The 25,214-nt window shown below is 33.6% G+C and overlaps 1 protein-coding gene across 1 annotated transcript in view; it reads left to right on the top strand.

The window, feature by feature from the left end:
- Nucleotides 1–3,777: 3,777 nt before the first annotated feature.
- LOC100747906 (serine/threonine-protein kinase mig-15) overlaps nucleotides 3,778–25,214 on the top strand; it is a gene marked incomplete at its 5' end in the record, with an annotated part of 41,819 nt that continues 20,382 nt past the window's right edge. The window contains 13 exons of the mRNA XM_024371730.2: nucleotides 3,778–3,840; nucleotides 9,574–9,618; nucleotides 9,717–9,999; nucleotides 10,130–10,341; nucleotides 10,452–10,680; nucleotides 10,762–11,022; nucleotides 11,138–11,319; nucleotides 16,490–16,510; nucleotides 19,213–19,392; nucleotides 20,805–20,908; nucleotides 22,469–22,560; nucleotides 23,493–23,569; nucleotides 24,669–25,206. Of these exons, the coding sequence (XP_024227498.2) occupies nucleotides 3,778–3,840; nucleotides 9,574–9,618; nucleotides 9,717–9,999; nucleotides 10,130–10,341; nucleotides 10,452–10,680; nucleotides 10,762–11,022; nucleotides 11,138–11,319; nucleotides 16,490–16,510; nucleotides 19,213–19,392; nucleotides 20,805–20,908; nucleotides 22,469–22,560; nucleotides 23,493–23,569; nucleotides 24,669–25,206 (2,287 nt within the window). The remainder of the gene's footprint in view (nucleotides 3,841–9,573; nucleotides 9,619–9,716; nucleotides 10,000–10,129; nucleotides 10,342–10,451; nucleotides 10,681–10,761; nucleotides 11,023–11,137; nucleotides 11,320–16,489; nucleotides 16,511–19,212; nucleotides 19,393–20,804; nucleotides 20,909–22,468; nucleotides 22,561–23,492; nucleotides 23,570–24,668; nucleotides 25,207–25,214) is intronic.

Raw genomic sequence — 25,214 nt, 5'->3', positions numbered from 1 at the left:
CACACACACACGCACGCACGCACACGCACAATATCTTCGTGCTTTATAAGAAATTGCAAATATTTCAAATTTATAGCAACATTATATTTTTCTCCTACTAAGAAACACATAATCGTTATGAATTATTGGATTATAATATATTAAATTTACTTTCGTCTGAGTACAACGCTGAATTTCGAAGTTCGATAGTTCCGTTTTTCTTCGTTAGTTTTATTTGTATAATACTTCTTACCTGCGATTCGTGAAGAATACAAGGTGTTCAAGGATGATTTGTCACGAGCACCGTAGCGTTATGCTACACCTCTGGATCGGTGAAGATCTGCAAAAAAAAAGTAGCCGCAAAATTGACTTGGTCCTTGAAGTTCCAGGCAACATTTTTTTTTCATTGCATTGTATCCTACTCATCGCGAGGATAAAAAGTGTCAAAGGAACCGTGTAATTTGCAACTCCTCCGTTCTCTTGGAAAAGAATGTTAGTTCCGAACTAAAAAAAAGTTCCATTGCTATTCCAACTCGCTTTATTTTTAAATTTTCCTGCATCTTGCAGTCAGATGCAGGAAAAATACTTTTTATAGTCTAATGTCGCTGGTAAATACCTCAGAGTCACCATTATATATCCCATGTCCTCCTGCTTTTCTTTCTTTCTTTCCTTCTTGCTGTTTAAGCAGCGCCGGACTCGCATTTCTACATTCCGTGCATGTTCCTACCGAAGAGTACGCATTGACTTTAGACGATGATAAAAGTGGTGAATCAGTCGATGATGGTGCTCCACCTATCTCACACTAGTCGACCGATACACCAGTTTTTGAATGAAATATTTAGATTGTGTGTCGTCTTCTAACTGCTGTCTTTTATTTTTTTTTTGCGGAAGAAAAAGAATTTAAAAAAATTGTTCAAAGGTAAACTATTTCACATCTGCGTTCCTGACTGATTAACGCCTTGTTCTTTTATGATGTATGAATTTCGTATAATATAGCATATATAATAATTATGTCGATAAACGGATCTATTTGTACTTCGTGAAGTCAAACATCGAAATTTAAAAAAGTTTCACAAAGTTATTCCACATTTACAAGCTTGACGCTCGCAGTAGTCCGCAGTTATTTTATATATTTACTGATCGTGAGATATACAGTTGGGGTAATGAAAGTTCCCAGATAAATTTTCCGATATGTAAACAATTTTTAACTAATAGATACCGTTTTTAACTAATAGATAGATAATTAAATAATAGATATTATGACCGCGTGACAAATGAAGCAAACTTTCGTGACAAATAAAGATCGTTTATTGTTTTGTGACAGACATTGTTTTTCATTTATTTGTTTTCGTCATCGCGTTTGTACAAATGACATGACGACAAAATATTACCAAAGATCTACACTAAAATACATAAATCTATTTACATTATGAAATGTGTACAGAATTTTCTTATAAAGCAGTCGGAGATCGTAAATAATTTGAAAAAGTCTGCGATAGCTACGAAGCAATAAGCAATCTTCATCTATAATATTTTTTTAAATATTATTTTACACTTTTAGCTGGAATATCCGAAATCCAATATTGAAACTTGTTTCAGATATCCCAGTTAAAACATCAAGCGAAAATTTTCCCACGCAACTGTATGTGCTATTCGCTCTTCGCGCAACGATGAATTGCGGTTTTCGCGATAACCATCACGCGATTGTATCGCTTGACAGATTTCTTAGATTACGTGCAGGTTTGCATAACCATTTGTATGTTTGCTTTTCTTATTGAACCGTGGGATTTTTCACATTGTTTACTGTTCCCTCGTTCGTAAATTTATTTCCTAATTTACCGATAATTATATGTATTACATCTCCTTTGAATTCCTATCATATCGAACAATGTAGAATGGTCTCACGAACTACAGATGCACCCACGAAAAATTAATTCAATCGTTTTCGAAATTCTTAAGAGAAATGGCTATTTGAAAAACACGCAAGATATTGCGCTCTGCTATATTTTAGTGAATAATACGTGACATAGTAAGCATCTATGCACCATGACGTATTACTTTGGCGAAACTCCAATATTTTGGGATATGGTTCGAAGCAAGTACAGTTGCTCACGAAACTACTCGAACGATTACCATAGAAAATTTGTACAACGTAAGCAGAAAGATATTCGGCTGCTTGTCGGACGGATGTTTTTTTCGATTAAGTTAGCCAGGCCTTCGACGAATACTCCCTTCCAAACTTCTGCAGTCGGAAATAGCTATCGCCTGTGATAAATATATTATGTTTGTTATACAACATTTTTTGAAATTTCATTAACACTGTTCTGAGACGCGATTATCGCAATCGTACGGGTAAGATATAAAGTCAGTCCGAAAATGTATTAAAAATGATTAGACATTTATTACAGATCATCCACTTAGTAAGAAATTAGTATACAGCATAAATGGTGGTCTTAAACGTATAATTAATGCTAAAATCGGTCTCACTAAATGTTCTTACATATTAATATAGCAAATGATCGGTTTAAAATACTTGGGTGATCTTTGTGGTGTGTATGCTTGGGTTAAATATCTTGTATCTGTTATACACATATTCAAAGTCGTTTCAAAGTTTATCAATATATTCATGACAGTCGTGTGTCATTAAATTGCTGAAATGCTAATAAAATTTCAAGATATTCCCTACATTCGACATGATATAGCGATGAAAAGTTTCTGTAAGTGTTCAAATACTTTCGCAAGCCTCTGTATCTTTAGTTAAATGTTAATTACCGGGCTATAAAGAAGATATAACGCCGAAGCTTGGAATTTGGAACATCGATGGATATGTAAAAAAAAAAAAGAAGAGAAAGAAAAAGAAAAAAAATAATTGAGGAAATGGTCGATTTGGCGAAGAACGTTCGTGAAAAAAACAAACTATTCAAGTATTGTAAGAAATATTTACCTGTTGTAAGGTGCCTGAATTTTTTATGAGTTTAGATTTACAAACTTTTCTGACTTTGTGTTAAACAAAGTTCAGACCGGCTTTTGTCTATATCACATCCTTGATTCATCGATGATATTTCAAAAACTATTCGCGTGAATTAAGGTGCAGGTAATAATCACCTTATTCGTTATATATATCGTGTTATCACTTTCTAATCACGGAGATTAGATCCTTCTTGAGCTCTCCTTGTAAGTCTTGAATTAGCCACGCTGGTCCACGACTGTCGCGTAACCAATTACCTGGTAAATTAATACTGAAACGACTGTTTCAGGATAGAGTTTTGAGTCCTGAAGGTGCCGCGACGGTTTAATTTATTATGTAGTGTGAACTTTATGCTACCGAAACGATGTCTTGGATAATTCAATTTGGCGAGACGATGCTTTTTGAAGGTCGAGACGATTTCTCCATTACACGAATATCAAGTCGATTTTCTAATAACAAACGATAGAACTCTGTCAGAATTTTGAACGATTCTTGAAGGACGAAACGACTGTTTTATTGTTCGATGTGATTCAGTTGACGATTGGACTGATTCTTTCGACAATTGAAATGATTCTTTCTCGTGATGATCGGAGCGATTCTTGTAATAATTGAAAAGATTCTGCCTGATGATTCGCGCGATTTTTACTTGCCATTATATTAAAATGATTAAACTATTAATTATTAAAATTAAGTAATATCAATTTATTTTAGTCATTTAAGTAAACAAAAAGCTGATATTAATTTTGTATCTTTTGTTGACTGGCAGTGTATTTTTGATTATTTAACATTAGTTTTATTTAAACACAATACTAATAACTTGATTTTTTATTTTGCAGGGCCGACATACCAAAACTGGACAATTGGCAGCCATCAAAGTTATGGACGTTACAGAAGTAAGTAACTGTCTTTAAAACATACTATTTTTGTCTCCTAACAATGCTTCCCTTTACGAGACACACGAAAGTCTACTATAGCACGATTTAACACAAATAATATAAAACACTAAATAAGAAACTAGTTAACATTCTTCTAACATGACCAAACTTTAACCTTCTATACTTCTACTTTTCTTCTCGGATCGTCTGTTTTTCTTTTATTTTCCTCTACTTTCCGATTTCCAGTACCCATTTCATTCCTTTGCTTTCTTCCGCTATAATTTCTTCTTTCGTTATATTCATCGCTTCAGACTTTTTGCATTTCCTCCATATATGTTGCCATGATTCTTTTTTCTTCTCGCATAATCTACACATTTTTCGATTCACTTCCACCCAGTATCTACTTCATTCCCATTCATTTCCACGTCTAAAATCTCGCCATTGTTTTCAGCTTTGTGACTTTTCCCTTCTCTTCTCGCTATTTTGCTCCACCTTTGTTTTCCACTTGTTGTATTGTTTCAACGATCTTGATCTCTCTATTTTCTTCCTCATTTCCTCTATCTTTTTCTTTCCGTATTTCCTTATTCACTTTTCTATGACGTTAATACCAACGGTCGTCCTTCGCTTCGCCCATTGATCAGCTTCTTCTTGCTCATAGAATTCCTGCATTTTTCCCTCCATTTCGTTTTCCCTTATTCCTGGCTGTTTATCTCTCCTCTACATTCTTTCGGTATTTCATTTTTCGTGGTCGTTTTCATTTTCTCCCAGAATTCTAGAGGTCAGCCTCCAGTTTCTTCATTTATTTGCTCTATTTTGGCCTTCTCTTTGACTATATACCCCGGTGTGCATCTAAAATGTTATAATAATAATAATAATAATAATTACAATCGTAACGATTTTATTGTTATGATAACAATAATTATATTAAAAATGAAAAAGAATGACTAATGATATTTCCTATGTTGTCCATAGTATCCGTACGCTTACACAAAACTTTTACGCCGTGTTTTATAGAAGAAACATTTTAATGTTTCATTAGCGTTATAATAAAATACGCGACTCTCATGATTATATTGGTAAAATTTGAAGCCAATCTGAAAATATATATACAAGTTGCAAGATACCTACCGTAAACTCATAGTTAGTAAAAAATTAATGTACGATATGAATAGTGACTTTAAGTATATAAAGCGTTCAAGATGATCGATGAAGATAAGCGTCGTTGAATATTGCGATTTATTAATATTGCGAATAATTGCCTGTTTAAGTAGCTTTTTGATTTGTGTAAAATATTTTGCAACTTTTTGTATACATTTTCAGAATTGCTTAGAATTTTGCCAATGTAACCATGATAGTTGCGCGTCATTTTAGTGCTAATGAAATTTCAAAATGTTTCGCATAACAGGTACTGTGATTATAAAATATATGCACGCGAACGAATACTTTCGGCAGCCACCGATTTAGCTATAAAATTTCCCACTGTTAACTACGTGTATCGGTAACTAGCTACAGTCTCTCAGTGACTAAATTCTTCGACGTGTATAGTTCACAAGAATGCATACACGACAAATGCATTCTTTACAAATTTTCCGAGGAGAAGAATGCACGAATATTGCGAAACAGTTTGGAATAAAACTTCGTACAACAATAACAAGACGCATCTCTCAAATATTTTTGAGAAATTCAGCTCCAGGGCTAGCTTTGATCTCCACTTATCGAACTGTCTGAATATCTTAAAACAAGGAACATCCATTTCAATTTTAATCAGACAACCTAATTAGACAAGGGGAAGCAATTAAGAAACGTGCGGTTAAAATAAGGGATCGAGTGAGATAGTAGAAGTTATCGTTCAAATAAAAATTTATTCCAATAAACAACACTGACGTAACTTGAGCATTGATGGCGTGTTTAGATTTGTTACATTGTCTTATTGTCTCGTGTTTAGATTAGGCTGTACACGATTACTGTAGCTTATATGCTTTGATAATTACTGTTAATTCTCAAGTTAAGAAAGACTAGGCGCGTTAAAAAAACCACTGTTAAAGTTATGAATATAATAAATATAAACCAGGAGAGACTAATTTAAGAATAAAATGAAAGATATTAAAGTTATATTTTCGCCAGAAAAATAACATTTTTTTTATAAGAAATTCGTTTTTAAAAGATATTTTTTAAATTGTAAGTATCTAGTTTAAATGATTGTATTAAACTGATGTCTGCTGTTTCTAGACTCGGGGGAAAGTATTTCTAAAAAATTGCATCATTGATTAGGTATATCTTACCAGACCATTTGTAAAACTCGGGCGCTATGGTATAATACAGAATGATTATGCTGGTAGGTCTTAAGGCTATTTTTATTTTTTTAAGCAATAGTAAGGTAATAATATAATAAAATAAGGTATTTTTTTTTAGCAATTTTTAAAAAATTATGTTCTCGTTTAATTACAATACCATAAAGTTCATAATATAGATTGTTCAATTAGTCAAAGTATTGACTTTAACTATCGTTCCACGATGATAAAAATATCTATCCTCATTAAGTAGAATTCAGTAACCTTGAAATTCCAGGAAAAAAATTTTCCTCTGAAACTTTTGCTTATCATAAAAGATAAGCGAGATATTTAAAACGCCGAAGTTACGCGGGAAAAGTTGTACGTATAGTCAACCACATAAGTATCCATTAGGATGCTCATCAAATTTTCTTTCAAAAACATTTCTTTTTTTACCGTAATTTCTAAAAATACGACACTTGGTGAGAAAATGATATCTGGGAAACTTCCAGAGTGATCGAGTAAAAGGAGCCTGTGCCGCATTTATTTAAAGTTTTGCAATTTTTGTAATTTCACGTTAATTCCGGATTACTCCTTAATTACTCTTGTCGTTTAATTCTAGAAACATGGTACGCAACGATTATAAAGAAAATTGTCAAGGCCGTAGCTGTAGATATCTATCTAAGAATTACGATGTAGGTTTGTGCACTGATAGATTTTTTAAAACTTACCATATATATTATGATCATTAAATGCGTTATACATGAAGTACATTTTATTGTTATCATTCGTGCGATAAACGAATATCGTACCGAATACAACTTGTAATGCTCTGTCAAAACGCATTGTAGATAAAGTGTTAATTGAATTGTATTTGTATAAAGGAACTCTAACATCCTATCAATATCATGATTTGTTGAGTGAATTGTATCCACGATTGATAAAAAATATTTTAGATAGTATAAAGTAATATCTATTAAAGATAATTTAACACGTATTTTTGTTTAGGATAGTTAATTAATTTCTTAATAAATTGAATATCTAATAAATTAATCTAATTGTATAATCTAAATAAATTAATTAATTGATAAATTTAAAAAATAAGTACAATTGCGTAACTATATATATGCTTAATCTTATTGATTATTAAATGTTTGCTTAGTATGGCTTCCGGCTTACATCATATTTACAATGTTTACTATATATGACACATCGGTCTTCTTCGGGTTTACGTAGTTGACAGTTTAGTCATCGAATAATATTAGGTTGTCCGAGAAGTTTCTTTCGTTTCATAAGGTGATAATAGATGAACAACAATTTCTGTTTTATATTATTTTATTGAATTAAGTATGATCCATTTCGTTCTGTTTCTATTATTACGTTCGTGCATAATTCAATAAACTAATAAAAAACAAAAAGCATTGTGCGTCTATAAAACGAAAGAAACATTTCGGACAACTTAATATCTCATGACTAACTCTTTCGCTACGAACAGCGCCTATAGACGCTCAGTCAGAGTATCTTTCTCCGAGCATCGTGCGATCCGCGCGACTGATCTGCCACTGTTACATCGACTGCTCAGAGAGCAATTCGCTTCTGAGCGCTGCGCAGCGAAAGGGTTAGACTGCAAGTTTTGATGCATTCATGCGAAATTTGAAAATGTAAAACTACAGAAATCATACGCATCATACGAAAAAAATATAAAATATCCAAAGTACAGTGCTTTCGATAACGCTGTGCGAGTAAAATAATTTTACTATTTCAATCATATTCTGACAAATATAAATTTGCATAAAGATCTACAGTCCAGTGGTGACATTAGAATTTTTCTCTCTGTTTTTAAATAACTTTTAATTAATCAAATAAATCATCTAATGAAATGATACGATGATATAAACATTCAGCTAGTTCTTTAATGCGCTAAGACACATATTTTAAAAATGTAACGCTATTTATTCGCTTCTACCTTTATTAAGAAATAAAGCAGCGAAATAAAAATAAGACAATGTATTAGAAAAATTACACCTGTTGTATCTATATAAAATCTATATAAAAATCATAAAATATCTATATAAAATCATAAAAATAATAAGTAACATAATATTATATCGATATAGTAATAATATCATGTTATCTTCTTAGCGTTGAAAAAATTAATGGTTTGCAATCTCTAATATATACATAAATACATTCATGATAATTGTATTGATATGTAAGTATAAATAATTTTCTTACAGAATGCGTTTTTAGTTTCTTTGATAGGCTAGAAATACACAAAATTCGGTTAGTATATGTAGGCTTTCGTGATTGACGATGTGCGACTCCTACTTTAGTGTCACAATTAATTTCAATAATTTCCTGCAAACTATAGAACACTTTTTCCACATTATACTTAATTGCTTATAAAATTGTGACGCGATTTGAATATAATTTTTAATATTGAATTGAAATAACATTAAATGATAGAAACACGTTTCTCAATTAAACAATATAATTACAAGTAATACACGTATGTATTTTCAAACGAAATTTTCAAACGACGTCCTTCCCACGTATTTGCAAGCGAAGAATTACATTATATCTATTTTTGGGATACTTGTTTGGTCAGCATTCTATGTACTTTGTAAAATGTTCAATCAACAAATGAATATATTATTTTTATTTATACCGTTAAACTTACTTATCTTCCAGACAATAATCAATAGTATTCAACTTAGAGGTATTTCTCATAATATCTTGATAGCCATCAATGTTCCAACAAACAGTTCAGAGGATCTCGTTTTAGTCAGAAGATATTCGTTTATAACGTTCGTAACTTTCTTAACACTTTATCGACTGATAGCCGAATCGGCTTTTTGTCGCCGACGCTTACCGATCGATAGCCGAATCGGCTTTTTGTCGCCGACGCTTACCGACCGATAGCCGAATCGGCTTTTTGTTACCGACGCTTATCGACCGATAGCCTATTAATCGGCTTTTTGTCCTCGACAATCTTTTTCATTATTTGAACAGTAATTTGTTATTACTAATACTAAGGTACCTTGCTCAGTTGTGTCCGTTGCGTTCCTTTGTAAGCTCCCACAGTTTTATGCCAATTTGAAAAACTTACCGTTCGCGATGAACGAAAAGAATGGTATTGTAGAGTCTAAACCGAAACAGAGCCGGCGCCAGGGAGAATCTGCGCTTGAGCTGCCGATCGGACGTGCGCATGCTGTTGAACCGCTAGCGGTCAGTAAAGTGTTAACATAAATATTGCCGAGCATAACAATATAAGTAGAAGTATTCTTATACTGTATCTTATATTATATTTGAAGAGTTTTTTCATATCGAAATAATTATTTAAAATGAGTCAACTATCAACTATCAAGTATCGAGAAAACGTCTCGAAGATATGTGATAACTATGGTTCTCAGATATCATGAAAATTAATTGCAAATTATACGTGTTACGAGTAAGTAATTTCCGTTATTATCTGTTTCAGGACGAAGAGGAAGAAATCAAATTAGAAATAAATGTATTAAAAAGGGTGAGTATACCAGTGTCGTAAAGAATATGAATATTTCCTTGCAAAACGGATTCAAAGAGGACGAGATCACATTATTTGCCTTCTGTCGCGTGTTGCAGTATTCGAATCACAGAAATATAGCAACGTATTACGGTGCCTTCGTGAAGAAGTCATCACCTGGAAAGGATGATCAATTGTGGTTGGTTATGGAGTACTGTGGAGCTGGCTCCGTTACAGACCTTGTCAAGTCAACTAAAGGTCAGAGTTTAAAGGAGGAATGGATTGCTTATATATCACGGGAAATATTGAGAGGGCTTAGTTATCTTCACAGCAATAAGGTTATACACAGGGACATCAAAGGACAAAATGTTTTGTTAACCGATAATGCTGAAGTTAAGCTTGGTATGTTCCTCGACCATCTATATCTTAACTAAAGTATATAGTACTTGGACGTTATTTCAACTCTATACAGCGTCGTTCGTTGCTAAATCGTTTGAATGATTAAGTAACCGTTTATCCCGTTATGCCGTAGTTGATTTTGGCGTTAGCGCACAATTAGATCGGACAATAGGTAGAAGAAATACATTTATTGGAACGCCATATTGGATGGCTCCAGAAGTAATAGCCTGTGATGAAAATCCTGATGCTACATACGATAACAGAAGCGACCTTTGGTCATTGGGAATTACTGCTTTAGAAATGGCCGAATCACAACCTCCGCTTTGTGATCTTCATCCGATGCGAGTAAGTATTTGTAACGGCTGTGAATCTCCTTCACAGTTCTTCTACATTACTACTCTGTTTTAAAAAGGGTGAAATTTAATTTTATTGATTATGCTTAATTCACACAAAAGGCTTTATTTCTGATCCCACGTAATCCACCACCAAGACTCAAATCGAAAAAGTGGGCGAAGAAATTCCACGGTTTTATTGAAACGGTTTTAGTAAAGGATTATCATCAACGGCCGTATACAGAGCAGCTCCTTAAGCATCCGTTTATTCGGGACCAACCAACCGAGAGACAAGTTAGGATACAACTTAAAGATCATATTGACCGCTGTAAAAAGCGTAAACAGGAGAAAGGTATGAAAGACACGCCGAAGCGATTCGTCAACGATAATTTGCTTAATCGCTCTAACCCGTTATCTGTAATTTGTCACACAGAAAGAGACGATTACCGATATAGCGGTAGTGAAAATGAAGAAGACGAACCGGCATTAGCTGGTGAAGCGTCATCCATTGTTCAAGCACCTGGTGGTGATACTTTGCGTAGAAATTTCCAACAAATTCAGGAAGGTAGGACTCTAACCCAAGAAGTAAATCCACAACCACCCGCTGCTAAAGAAAAACCGAGTAGCAGAACTCAAAGAGATATACCAGAACCAGGGCCACCTGCACGTCCTGCTATACCACACAGATTAATCGGTGCGTTTGATAGTATACCGCTAATTATCTTCTACGTTTTTATGTAAAATTTCTATCCATTGTCACACCGAATGAACTTTTTTAAATGTTACGTAATTACTTTTGCACTGTATAGTAGTTCCAGACCCCCAACCACCATCTCGGCCATTACCTCCAACACCCAGAGATGATCCACGGCAACCTCATAAGGTTTCAACACCGCCATCCAATCATCAACCTTTAATTGGCGGGGCTGGTAGTGGAGGTTCTGGTGGGCAAGCTGCATCGCAAAGAAACAGTCATGTGTTTAAGCCTATGGTAAGTCTTTTTAATTTTTTGTTTTCGCAATTATCTTTTCTTGTATCTTATAACTTCTCCTCCGACACTTATTTTATGTCAATAACAAAATAATAAATAAACTGAGTTATTTAACATTGGTATCTTATACGTCTGACCGATTATGTCAGGTTTATTTAGATTTAGATTCGAAGAGGAAAAGTATTGATAATAATATCGATCAGGGCACAGCTCACCGATTTCGATGATTTTCAAATGCGTTACCAACGTCGATATTCTGAGCAATTTCACTTGTACGTTATGCGTATAACCGCCGCCCAGTTGTAATTTCCGGAACGTTCATAAAGATATTTTGCCCTGATCGTTATAATTACTAAGATATTCATTATAAAAAGACGAATATCACGACAAAGAGATTTTTCCACGCGATTAATATTTTCCAATATTTGCAAGATTTTTGGCGTTTCTCTTGATATATGTATATGTATATGTGTTAGTAATAATCCATAGTGAAAAGAATCTATATAGGTACATGGGTACATGGAAGTATCCAAACACTTACCTTTGCAACTTTCGACAAGTCACATACATATGTGGGGCAGTCCTTCTTTGAGAACCAAAACAAACATGAACGTTGATATGCAAGTTATAAACAATTGAATTTCGGGTTAGAAATCTCTGTACACAGGCAATTCGCAACGTTAACACGCACGCGCGCACACACGCACGCACTTGTACTTATATTTTATAGAACAGAAATTTTTTAATGTACTCTCAACTTTCTTTTTGTTCAACGACGTTTTACAAGTTGTAACAGATTTTGCTGTATTCGGCATTGTAAGTTAATACGACATTTTATTTAAAATCGCAAATGAATCGTTTCTTGGGACTGAGATTAAATAGGAGATTTTCGATTAAACGCAGTGAACGTATTTTCCAAATTCATATATTTCCTATCACTTCCGAGGTTTCTCCAAGGAAAACGATATCAACAATCATCGTGTATGACTCAATTTGAATTACATTGGAAATTGTGCAAGTGTCAATACCAACGAACTTTTATCTCTGTTTCACTTATGCTTAATGTTTCTTACTTTGAGAGCAACGAATCGAAACAACGGAAACATCATGTTCACACTTCAATCACGCTTTCATACTGTATATGTATATTCACCAAAAATGTACTGTTATAATTGTCCTCTTCGTGACATAGATGGCGTATAAATGTCCACATAGTACTGCAAGGATAAAAATCAGAATAAAATTATTTTATAAACATATGAACGCATGCTAGTACTAAATAATTTTAGTTTCAGTCGCAATTTATCAACCGAAGGAAAAATATCGTGTTATCATCGATGCGTTCGCGTTTTATGTTCGTGTTAAATATCGATATCTTACTGACAGTCCTTTTTTCCCCCTCGGATACTTGAATTTCTGGGACACTTATCTGGACGAGGCCGGGTCTTAAAAGTGAGAAATATGAGCTATGAGTAAGATAAAGAGAAATGTTCGTCAACTGATTCACTGATACTAGCATATTCCTAAAATAAAATTATTTATCTTTTTCCTTTTTGATACACGTGCATGCTTGTATTTACCAGAAATTCTAGCAATAAATGTAAAAATTTCAGTATCGTTAGTTTCCATATCGTAAAAATGGAGAAAACAAATTTTTCGGATTTTCTTCTATATACGATCATTATTACTCGACATTTATCATGTATCACGTTACAGGAAAAACACAAATAATAAAAGTTATAATCAACAACGATATAAATATATATGATTCAGCTATTTAGGTAGTGCTTTGCGAAAAGTTTTGTCAGTAGAGTATCAACATTTTTTTGCAATTAATAATTTCAATTAGGTGTAGTTTCTTTATAGTATTTTCGATCGAATAAAAGCACGATCCTTAACATCTAAGATATTTTACGTCCTTAATATCTCGATATTATCGATGATATTTTATCGCAATAAAAATACAAAAAAAAAAAAAAATAAATAAATAAAAAGCTTGATCGCAACCATGGTTTATAAACCATGCAACCATCTCACTTTGTCAATGCAGTTTCGATAACATTGCTTGTATACTCACAGTACATCATTAGGTACGTAATTTAAATCGTCTATATCTTTAAGCGTATCAAGTAATTACATCTGACATTCTATACATATCGTTAAGAATATTTATCCTTATTTTATAAAAACTCGTTAAATTCAAAATTTTCTCTTATTGACATCAATTGAGTTTATCGCTCGTTATATCTGATGCGAAGATTCATTGTAAATATTGTTTATACGCATTCAAAAATACTTTCGTGGCTCGCTATGGATCTGTGGTTATAATAAATTTACTCTAAACAAATGTAGATATGTAATTTTCCAATTTTACGGATATGATTTAGAATCTACGTACTTCTCTTGCATTTCCTTCTGTAGATGTGTCATTGTTTTAAATACTTTTGTCCGACGTACATGTTTTATTGCGTTAAAAGTTGCAAATGTAAGTTCGAATATTTTCATGTGGCTTTGTGTCTGTTGACTGGATAATAAATTTGTTGCGTTCTAAACATGGAAACATTGTTTCCATAAAATAGATTACTTTTCAGAAAGATCGCTTGATCTGTTCAAAATTGTTTTATTTCGATAATACAACAATAAAAACATTGCTTTGTTTATCAGATAAAAATACAGACGACCTTAAAACATTGGAAAATATGATCACGCGACAAAAATTTGTTTGTCATAATATTTTTTCTTTTATAGCAAATATCTTTTCCTTGGACATTTTCTGGTATCATTAAAACTGATGAAGAAATGCCAAGTTCTAACGTTAGATGACTCAGCATACACATGTTATATATAGATAGATATAGTCTACAAACTACTCCAATTTATAAAGATTGTAGAAAAGCACATGCTATTTTTATCCTACTTTGCCTTCTTGCTGCCTTTCATCAACTTAATGTATTTTGTGTATCATATATTTTGTTACGTATATATATACAGTTTGTCCAATTTAAATGGAAACGGTTAAATATCTCGCAGAGTGTGCAAGATACAGGAACGTACGTTCTAAACAACAGCTGTAAAATATCAGATGTTTAATCTTGCAAAGACCTCGAAAATTCTTGAGAATAGCATGATTAATATTTCAAATGGAAACCAGTATTCAAGCATATTTTCGAGATGGTAACGTTCAAAGGTAATACGTGGCCGATTATGTAATATCATTATAACATTAATAACACAAACGTGATAATAAATCGGAAATAAAATATAAGAGTTTTTTAAAATAGGGCTTCATTTCTGAGAAAATAATCGTTCCAATTTCGAAAATCTGGTAGATATTCGTGTATTTAACTTCGATAAGTCATAATTCTGATTCGATTGATTCTTCATATTGATAACAAATCAGTAAGATGATAAGTAAGAACGAGATTAGGTATAACATGTATGCTCAGGAATAAATTTACGTACATGCAAGTGTTATTATTAGACTGCGGATGTTATGTGTTTATGAAAAATTTACAGAACATGTACACATAACGTAAAAAATATATGCTTAATATCCGAAATACAGCACACGTTATAATATCTAGTAGATGAAAAAAGTCTCTATTCAAGTTGACATTTTTTTAATTGCGATGATAAAGATATAAATTTGCATAAATACCCTCACTCTAATTATGATGTTTGAAAAGTCAAATCTCGTATAAGTAATACTTGAACTTCGAGAGATTAGAAATTACGTACATGCAACGGATATGCTCATATTTGAATTTTATTCGAATTCTGTATGAAAGTAAAAAGTTATCGCAAGCTTCTGTTAAATTATTTATGAAAGGGTATTTTGAACCTAATCGTCAAGTTTCGATTATATTTGGAACTATGTACTTATTTACTATTAGATTTGAGTTTACAAAAATGTATTCCTTTTCTCTCCGTTTTCTTTACCAAAGTAGTTACGAGATGCTTGAAACTTTCCAGGAAGGCTCGATTCTGTTTGCGATGCTCTTAATACCACCTCTAATAATAAATAATTAAATGTGTTGTAAATATAAACAGTTATGTGAAAACAGTTATATGCTAATTAACTCATTGCGCCGTAGTTTTTATTATTACGCGGCAGAATTACGTCCTGTTCGATAGTATCCACATCTTATATGCAATACTTTTCAAGACATAAGCTACGCCATCGTTCACAAGTATCTGGACGTTTTGGTCGATTTGTACTAACGGTACGTGAATTTTACCAAATTGTATAAATTAACGATGAATTAATAGTTAGAAGCAACACTAACTACCTTTTTATGGAATCGTCAGAAATTTATATCGGGTATTAAAAAATAAAACGACGATTTATTTCACTGTATATACTAATATATACATTTTTATATATACATTAGGTGGTAATGACAAAATCCGCAATAACTTAATTGCTTACCCAGTATAATGTACTATTATACGTAACTAGAGTGATTACGAAGAATCAATTTATCGAAATTTGATGAAAGCTTGTTGTAGCTTATTGAAAGTAAGCAAGCGTCGGTATACTTTTGAGCGATAATGTACAAAGTCCGGACGAGCAACCTTGCGATCTACAATGTCAAGTAATATTAACGCCGACAGCGTACAACGTTTAAAAACTAATATCTTGGGAACAGTCTGTGTAAAAGATACGGATGGTTATTGTTTTGAAAATACTTGTGAAAGGTATGATAGTATGCAATAAAAGATATTGGTTTCTCTCGGAACATTTGATTGTGATTTTCCTCAGAACTTTCATGGCCACCTATAACTTTTGCCTGAAATACTCTTCCGCATCTTCCATATCATTTGAGATATTTAATTGGTTTCCATTTAAATCAGACTATATTGTATATATATCTTTATATCTTTCTTTTGCTACATACTCATAAACAGATACATATTTTAATCAGTAGCACGTAGACTTTCCTTCTATTTTGCTATTAAGTCGTTGGCGTGCACGCAAATATAATTGCATAATTATTTCCTAGGGCGCGTATACTTAATTGCATTCATGAACGCGACACGTGCACACACATGTTACACGCCTATAAACGCGCACATAGATATATCCACATAAACACATGCGCGCGCTTCTTACACGCAGATTTGAAATTATTCGGTTTTTGTTTTTTTTCCATGTTCACACGTACCGTAGCTGCCTCCAAGGAAGCCAGAGGTAAGAACACGTACACTTATTTTCCTCTTTACATTCCCATTTTTACATTTATACATACAGTTACACGTATTCTTATCTCTACGCGTAATATTTTTAATTGTTTATACATGCAGTCTATAAAACAGGTTACACGCGCTATGACGTAGTCTTGGTATTACTATATAATTTGCTTGGTTTATTTTTATACATACGAAGTTTCAACAACACTTCTGAATTTTATCTTTAGCAAATGTGTACTATTTACCGCTATCGTGCTTAGTCCCCATTACTTAGACGATATAACGTTCTTGAATGCTTCAGACAAGCTCCCTGAATGTATGCTTTCACGGAGATCGATTACACACTGCTTAAACGCATTAAGTGCAATTCATGGTTGTGTTTGTAATTGTTGATATTTTAAGAAATATATCTTTAACATTTTTATCAACGTACGAGATATTTCATTAAACCGACATTAAAACTATATACAATTTGTTATTATTATGGACACATATCGGAACAAGAACTAACAATTACGATTGAGACTATCTTATCCCTGTTGGCATTCTTTCTTTTTCATATGTATATGTGTTGTGTTCCGGCGAAGAAAAACAAATTCAGAAGTAACATAATAATTATTTAATGTCACCATTTAATGTACTACTGTCATAATGTTAGTTATCAGGGAAACGAACAAGTTTATCATTGCCATTTTCGGTTTATGTTATAATTTAACTTAATCATGGTTTGATAATAATTGAACGCTGTTAAAGAAAGAAGTAACAAATTATCACAATTTTATTGTTTTTTATTCCTCGCGATAGATACGTTGCATTAATTATTTTTTCATTTGCGTTCTTTAAGTACATTTTTAACATAATAGACCGATAAAAGTGTAAGATAAATTAGTATGATTTATAAACACTTTTGGAAAGTTTTCTCATATAGGTAACTATAAGTATTGAAGAAGATAATCAATGGGAGGTCAGATAAAGTTATCTGTAAAGTATGGTCATAAACTTCGATTATTTATACACAATTTTGCTACACGTAAACGATCTAGTTATCTATTTTCCTTAATTTAGATTTGTAACAGACAAGACCAATAATATACATATTGTTGTTTGTAGCTGTGTTTCTTTTAAAGAGAATTTTACTAAAAAAAAGCGTTATCTATTTCTAATTGATTCCGTACTTATTTAAAAAAAGGGGGAAAATAGAACAAGGTTGAAATAGTACAGCTTTCGATGCAAGTCTAGAATTTTTTTCGATGAAGTATAATTGATTTTCTACCGATATCATGTTTTTGCTCAAATTATCGTCTATTCGTATTCGATTCACGAGGTACTATAGCTATAATGCAAATTATATTTTTTTAGCGTGTTTGTGTCCTTTGATCGTCTATGCTACTGTGTTTAATTTAAAACAGTTTAATTTGTTTTACGTGTGCACAACAAAATGCGTAAAATGTAACTCGAATGTGAGTTAGGATTATCCATCATTGTATTAACGTATCATTTATAACATATTGGTTTTTCTTTTTATTAAAAATAAGGGTCATATCAGTAGTTTCTTATACAGTATAATAATATAATCGTTTTCTAATTTTCATTAAAGATACCGGAGAAGGAACAATCCATTCATTTTCATGATCCACCAATGTATCTGTTCGATAATCGTTCACAATGACGCTATAATCACAGGCATTACGTATTAATCCATGATCCAGTAATTATTCGAGATCATTAGGAAATATTAGTATAAATATGTATATGTACTTTGAGATCATTGCATTATTGTTAATTGAATCTATCATTTTGATATAAAAGATAGTATCATATACAGGGTGGCTAATCGTAATCTATAAACGTAATCTATAATTACCCATACACGATACGTTAAATGTTAACACTTTACCGACCGATAGCCTATTAATCGGCTTTTTGTCCTCGACAATCTTTCTCATTATTTGAGCAGTAATTTGTTATTTAGTACTATGTTACCTTGCTCAGTTGCGTCAGTTACGTTGCTTTGTAAGCTTCCACAGTTTTATACCAATTTGAAAAACTTACCGTTCTCGATAAACGAAAATAATGGTATTGGGGAGTCTAAACAGAAACAGAACTGGCGCCAGGGAGAATCTGCGCCTGAGATGCCAGTTGGACGTGCGTATGCTGTTGAACCGCTAGCGGTCGGTAAAGTGTTAAGGAATATTTTATTAGAAAAAAAACATGGCGATTGTCATTATTCGAACTAGTTTCTTTCGTACATGTAGCGAAGTCGTTTATTAAAAATTCCTTGTACACAACGTACAATTTACTTTATGTAGCGTTTATCTGAATTTTCGCAAAGTAGCGTGTTTCAATTAATTCTCTTTCGAATTAGAATTAAACATAACATTACGAACCAGCAGATCTAGATTATATGGATAATAATTAATGACTAACTTTGGACCCGAATTATTGTTTCTTACCAATCATAAAAAAAAATCGGTAATCTATCCACGAATTTTATCGTCATCTCAAATCATTCAATTCGATTTATGACAAACAATTTGCACTGTACTACAGAGAGTGTAACAGTTTCACATAAGAGTAGCTTGCATCTTTTGTACCATTGTTAATTGCTTCGTCTGGCTGGTTGGTGGCGGCTTTTAAACAATTTTTGGAGGTGTCTCGGAACAGTGACTAACGGGGCTGTGCGTGTGTGTGTGTGGGTGGTAGGACTTGGACATGCTGGCCGCTCAACTCAACGAGCTTGGTGTGTCACAGGGCCCAGAGGCCCCGCCAAGGCCGAACAGGCAGCATAAGGCTGCGTCATCAACATCCAACTCCGGTCAGCCTGCAAGCAGCAATGATCAAAACAATAAACAAATGCCACAGTCTTCCAGTATACTCGATCAAGTAAGTATTACTGCGATATACACTATCCTGCGTAAGTATTAGGGTCCTTCTAGATTATTGCAAATATATAAAATACACTTTAACACGTTGACGCTGGCGTGCACCATCGGCGGGCCACACGCGTGTTTCCCGTGAGATGGTGTATCTCTATCTATCGATGACACTATCGATGGGTCACTCGAGTTTGTTCCGTGGGGCAGTGTGCATCGTGATGGATCACACATGTATTTCACAAAATAAGTAGTAGAAAATAGGTTTATATTATTTTATCTCAACATTATAACACACTTGTGATTTTTGGAAGTAGCTAGCATACATACTGGCTTTTTGTCAGTCCATTTTAAAAATTTAACGTAACCTAACACTATTTTCGTCGTGCATGTTCCTCACGCGCGCTAACGTTCTCCGACGAACACACATGACTATTTTTTTTCCTGTACGGAATTGAAAATTTTTTTGATTCGCGCTATGAACGTTTCTTATAGAAAAATGTTCACAGAATTGCGTGTGATGGTCAGAATTCGCGCCAGACCTCTACTTTTTGAGAAAAATCGAAAAGAGTACCAAATTAGAACCGAAGCTGGCCCCGTCAGTTTTACTTAATATTTATAGATATATGAAAATTGATATTGCCAAACTATCGTATATCAATGTATTAGTTGAAGTCCACGGAATTCATTGAATCCAACAGGAATCGTATAGCTTTTGTAATTTTACTATAAATTGAGCTCAAAGTTAAAAAATTGAGGTCGTGTCGAACAGTCTAATCTGACGCTGCGTTTCCCCACGAAACAGACCGTGCATTTGGGCACCATAGAGAAAACCATGAATATCGGCGCCGGCGTCAACGTGTTAAATAACGCTGTGTAATCTAATTTTCACCTCTAATCTTATCTCACTTAGCTGTATACTCGGTTAGTAGGTACCGATGAAAATAATAGTTGACATCAGTAAGCATAAATAAAAAAGCAACATGCATGTTTAGTGACTTTAAGGCTACGTATCTGTGTAATGTGAAGATCTTACGATAATTAGAACATACGTTTAAACTTGAAAAGTTTCTACAGATTCCAGGAAGTGTCAGCTATTTATTAGAGACTAGCATGGAACTTGATTGGCACAAGTATATTCCTTGTTTCAGTTTCAATTTAGCAGAACATTTGATGCCAGTTACGACAAGAAGTAAAGAATTAACAGTGGAGAAACATTCTTCTATCAAGATATTGAGAGTATAGTGGAAACATCAATGTTTTGATTGGATTACACTAAGTGTTCACATACTTATTACTATAGCGTTATAAGGTTCTTCGAATGTTTCAGTTTCTTATTGGATTAGTATCGTAGCGCATCGCGTAATTCAAAATGCCGATTGAAACTTGCTTTGTTTTCAGACTATTTCTTTCGCTTTACAGGCTTTGTCCGTTGAAAGCGACAGCGACGACGATCTTGAAGATGCAGGGGGAAATAACGCAAGGAACGATGGCACATTACTTGCTAGCGACCCACCGAAACCTTTGTAAGTAGAGAAATTAATTTATCAATTTAACAGCGACAAAGGAGGAATTTACATTTACCCTTCAGTGATAGATGGTCGTCGCTATTTATAACAGAACACGATCTGTTTTCCCGTTCTTTACTTCATCCTGATACAGCGTATCTCGTATATTTCGAACTAAATTATTTCTACTGTTATACGAAGATTCAAATATTATAATTGAGAGATCGAAAGAAACTTTTAGTTGTTGAAAGTTCAAGATAATACATATTTGCTCCTGAAAATTTTGTGAAAATCCATGCAACGCGTTCGTGTAGTGCAAGTAAGAATGTCAGCTTGATATTATGTGATTTTACACAAATTTAAAAAATTGTTTATAAAGTTCTAATGCTTGAGGTCATCTTGACTAATTTAATAGTAAAATGATTGCCCCTGGCATCACATCTGTTGCTGACTCAGCTCTTTGGATATCATATTGTAAACTGATCATAAATATTATTTAATCGAATATTATGAAATCTTGTACGATTACTCTTGTAACGATTATTCGTAGCAATAGATTTCAATTTTAGTATTTAATAATGATTCCGTGTTTCTTATAGCGATATTTTTGTAAAATATTGTCAAAAAATTGCAAATAAAAGGATTTGTAAGATATTTCCAACAGCTTAATATTGCGTTGGCAACTAAGTGATTGCGGATTTTGTCAATACTACCTAATGGCAAGATCCGCAATCACTTAGTTGCCAACCCAATAATTGTGACACGAGGCTCGTTCAGTTGCAAACAATTACGTTAAGAAGTTAATTACGTTAGGAAACGAAGAAGGCTATCTTAGATGAAAATATTATGTAGGACTATAGAATAACGATGTATAATAGGTGAAAACAATAGGGTGGGATTGTAAAATCGGTCAGTGGTTAAAGTTTGCAACTGTCGATGATCGCAAAAGTTATCACGAAAGGAACATAATCATAAGACTTCATTACTGCTAGGATAATAACGTTTTCGTTATCAAATAACAGTTATCATGTATATCACTTCCCATTTTTAACAAAGATTGTGCAAAGAAAATTATATTCAATTATATTCAGCACAAGATTATTTCATCAAATTATATTCATAATTATATCAACTTACAAAACAACAATGTAATATTGTAAATCATCAATAAATAATAAGTTAAATTGTTATTCAGGGTTTCTGTATCGATGGGAACTTTACTTGTATTAATAATAAATTTTTCGTTTGAAAGAAGAATTTTAACTAATAGAGTAGTCATTTAACAAATAGTTGGACAAATAGTTGGACAAAGGAAAAAGTTGAATCAATGTGCAGTAATTAATGTTAAATAACAAACAGAGAATAATTTACAGTTAACTTTATATGTTTATATATTTTATATGTAAGGAAAAATGAAATTAATTTTACCGATGTTGTTTTGTTTGATTTCATCTTTCATTCCGCTTCGACACGTTGCTTCGAATCGTCGTCTTCGCTGCATCGCCACGCAACATACACTACGCATTCCGCATCGTTCGTGCGTCATCATGATCCTCTTCATTTCTATGTGTGCTGCAGACCCGAATTTTCTCCTTTCAGACCATCGGCAGATCCATCGTCGACATCGTCACACAATGCTCAGAATTCACACCTCGAAGGTAAGCCGAAAGGTAGGACATCGAACAAGAATTTTTTTATATTTTTCACGAAAATGCATACTATTTATATGAATGTCTCAATTAAGTATAATTATGTAAATATTGTATTATGTAATTAAAAGATTAGAATACAGCATGAAAAAACACTTTAAATGTACACGGTGTCCCATTGAAATTGTTTCGGCGGACACCCGATACCATCGACGAGATCGGAAATATTTTAGATGAAAGGTTTTGAGGAATATATATGTAATTTGATACGAGCAATTTTGTTGTAGAAGAGTAGAGAAGAATTTGTTGCAACATTTTTTTGTATCCTCAAAAATTGATTTTGAAAATTCATTATCTAGACGTACTTTTCATATGAGACGAAATAACGAATAAGAATTATTTTTGCATACGGAAGCGTATTACCAAAAATAAACGGCATAATCGTTTGTGATATCGCAGGTTATGAGTTTACTAATCATTGTAAAAAATGTGTTTTACTATATCTTGTAAAAAGTTTTGAAAATCCTGTAAAAATATATATTGGGTTGTCCGTAAAATGTCTTTCTTTTACAGACACGTCTGTTACAGCGATGCATCTTTATACAAACATGAAACCTAATCTGTCGAACGTTGTGATTTTTATTTTGATAGAACAAAGTGGATCATACGTAATTCGATAAAATAATATAAAACGGAAAATGTTGTGCATCCATTATTTCCTTATAAAACGAAAGAAACTTTTCGGACGACCTAACATGCACATGTAGAAGCTGAGTTGCAAGCTTCTGTTTTATTTTATTCTTAACTACGTTTGAATGAATATTTGGATGATATGGAAACAGAGCTGATTCTAGATTTCTTTTTCCTGTCAAAGCTTTTTACGGGATGAAGCCTGCAACAAACTTCCATCTCGATTGTAAAGTAAATACTTTTATTTTATTTTTTGCGTGCAGGTGGAGCACCAAATCGACCTCTTCCACCGACCCCTGATGAAGAAGAATCAGGAGATCGTACGCTAGTCATGAAACGGGTAAGTGTTCTCCAATTATGGGTCAACCTAAATGCAAGTCAACGTAATATTTTTTAGCGCCTTCTTGTCGTTTTTATGTGTATTGATGATGACACGGATCGGTCAATTTTCGCATACGGATTGAATGTAATATTTACTCTTGTGTCGTTTATTTACATTTTCATAGAGCGATCCATGTATTTTTTCAATTCTTTCCATTCTTCGAAAACGCTTCAACATTTTCGAGATCAGATTTTAATAGAATCGGAGGAGAGAATGAAGATACAAACGATTGCATTGTATTTATGTTTCCCCTTTTTATAGATATATCTCTCAGATTTGTTATATATCTATCGTTAGTCGGAAATAGTCAGAAACACATGTCAATTTCCATATTAATCATTCTTGTGCAATTCCAACGATCGAAACCGCTTTATTTGTATATCCGTTGTTTTCACACGATACATTATATGCTTGGTGACTATATGTTATGGCATACAAACATATATTCAAAACGCCGCTACATATATAATATTAGCACCGTTGTTAAAAACCATACGAAACATACGAAGAATATAAATATAAAAAGAGGAAAAAGAGGAGATCGGCGGGGATCGAAATCGAGAGCCAATCGATAACATCACGATGTACAGTGTATATAATGATCTATTCGCAGAAAGATTATAATTACGCGAGTATGCATCGAGCGTTGCTCGAAATAAAATATTCCGAAATTCGCAGCTGAAAAGTTCCTTTCAACGACGCTTGATCATTGCTCGTAGTAGTTGGATAGATGAGATCAATCGGAGTCTCACGATTTCGTTTCATCATGTAGCTTCGTATCGTGGAATGTTTCTCATGACAATGTCGCGTAACATCGTATAAAATATAGTAGATGTTATTATTTATACATTATCTTGCTTCGTGTGGAACGTGTGTCAGTACGTTAGAAAATGAATTCCATTGACCGGTTGATATAATTACACTTGATCGCAATGCACTGCCATATCACAGCTAGCTCGCGTTATGTATCACCGCACGCCTATGATTTTCTTCTTTTCGTGTGAATGTTTTTTTTTCTTTTGTCACTTTGTTTATCGCCCTCGTGCGCGCTCCCTAGAAACTTAGTCAGATGTCAGACGATCGCGGCACGGCTAACAACAACCGGCGCTCCGAGGCGGAGGAGCAACTTCTACTGAAGGAGTGGGATTTCACCCGCTTCTTTCAGGGTTTTAACGAACGGTTGGATAAAATGAAACAAGAACCTTCGCAAGAGACAACGGAGACGAGCAAGTCTATTAACGAGAATCACCTTTCTTCGTCGTCCACGGAGAAAACGTTAAAGAGGCAGGATCAGTTATCGTCTCGTAGGAAGTATGAGAATCATTCGCAGCAGCAACAGCATCATCAAAAGCAGCAACAGCAGTTGAAAGCAGCGCATAGACGACAAGAAAGCGATTCGAAGCTTGGCAACACGTCCAGCGCTTTTGCACGTGCTTTCCGCCGCGAGAATTCCGACTTTTTTCCTTCCGCGAGACACTCTGCATATTTACAGAAGTCAGACTCAGCAAGATCGAGCATATTCTCAAGCGGTAACCGGCGTGGCAGCGAGATAAGCGTTGCCGGTATCGTCGGGAAAAAAGGGAACGTCGTGAGTACCGGCGAG

This window comes from Bombus impatiens, unplaced genomic scaffold (genome assembly GCF_000188095.3).
Source record: "Bombus impatiens unplaced genomic scaffold, BIMP_2.2 scf_1553, whole genome shotgun sequence".
Taxonomy (NCBI): Eukaryota; Metazoa; Arthropoda; class Insecta; order Hymenoptera; family Apidae; genus Bombus; species Bombus impatiens.
This window is presented reverse-complemented; position numbering and strand designations above follow the sequence as displayed.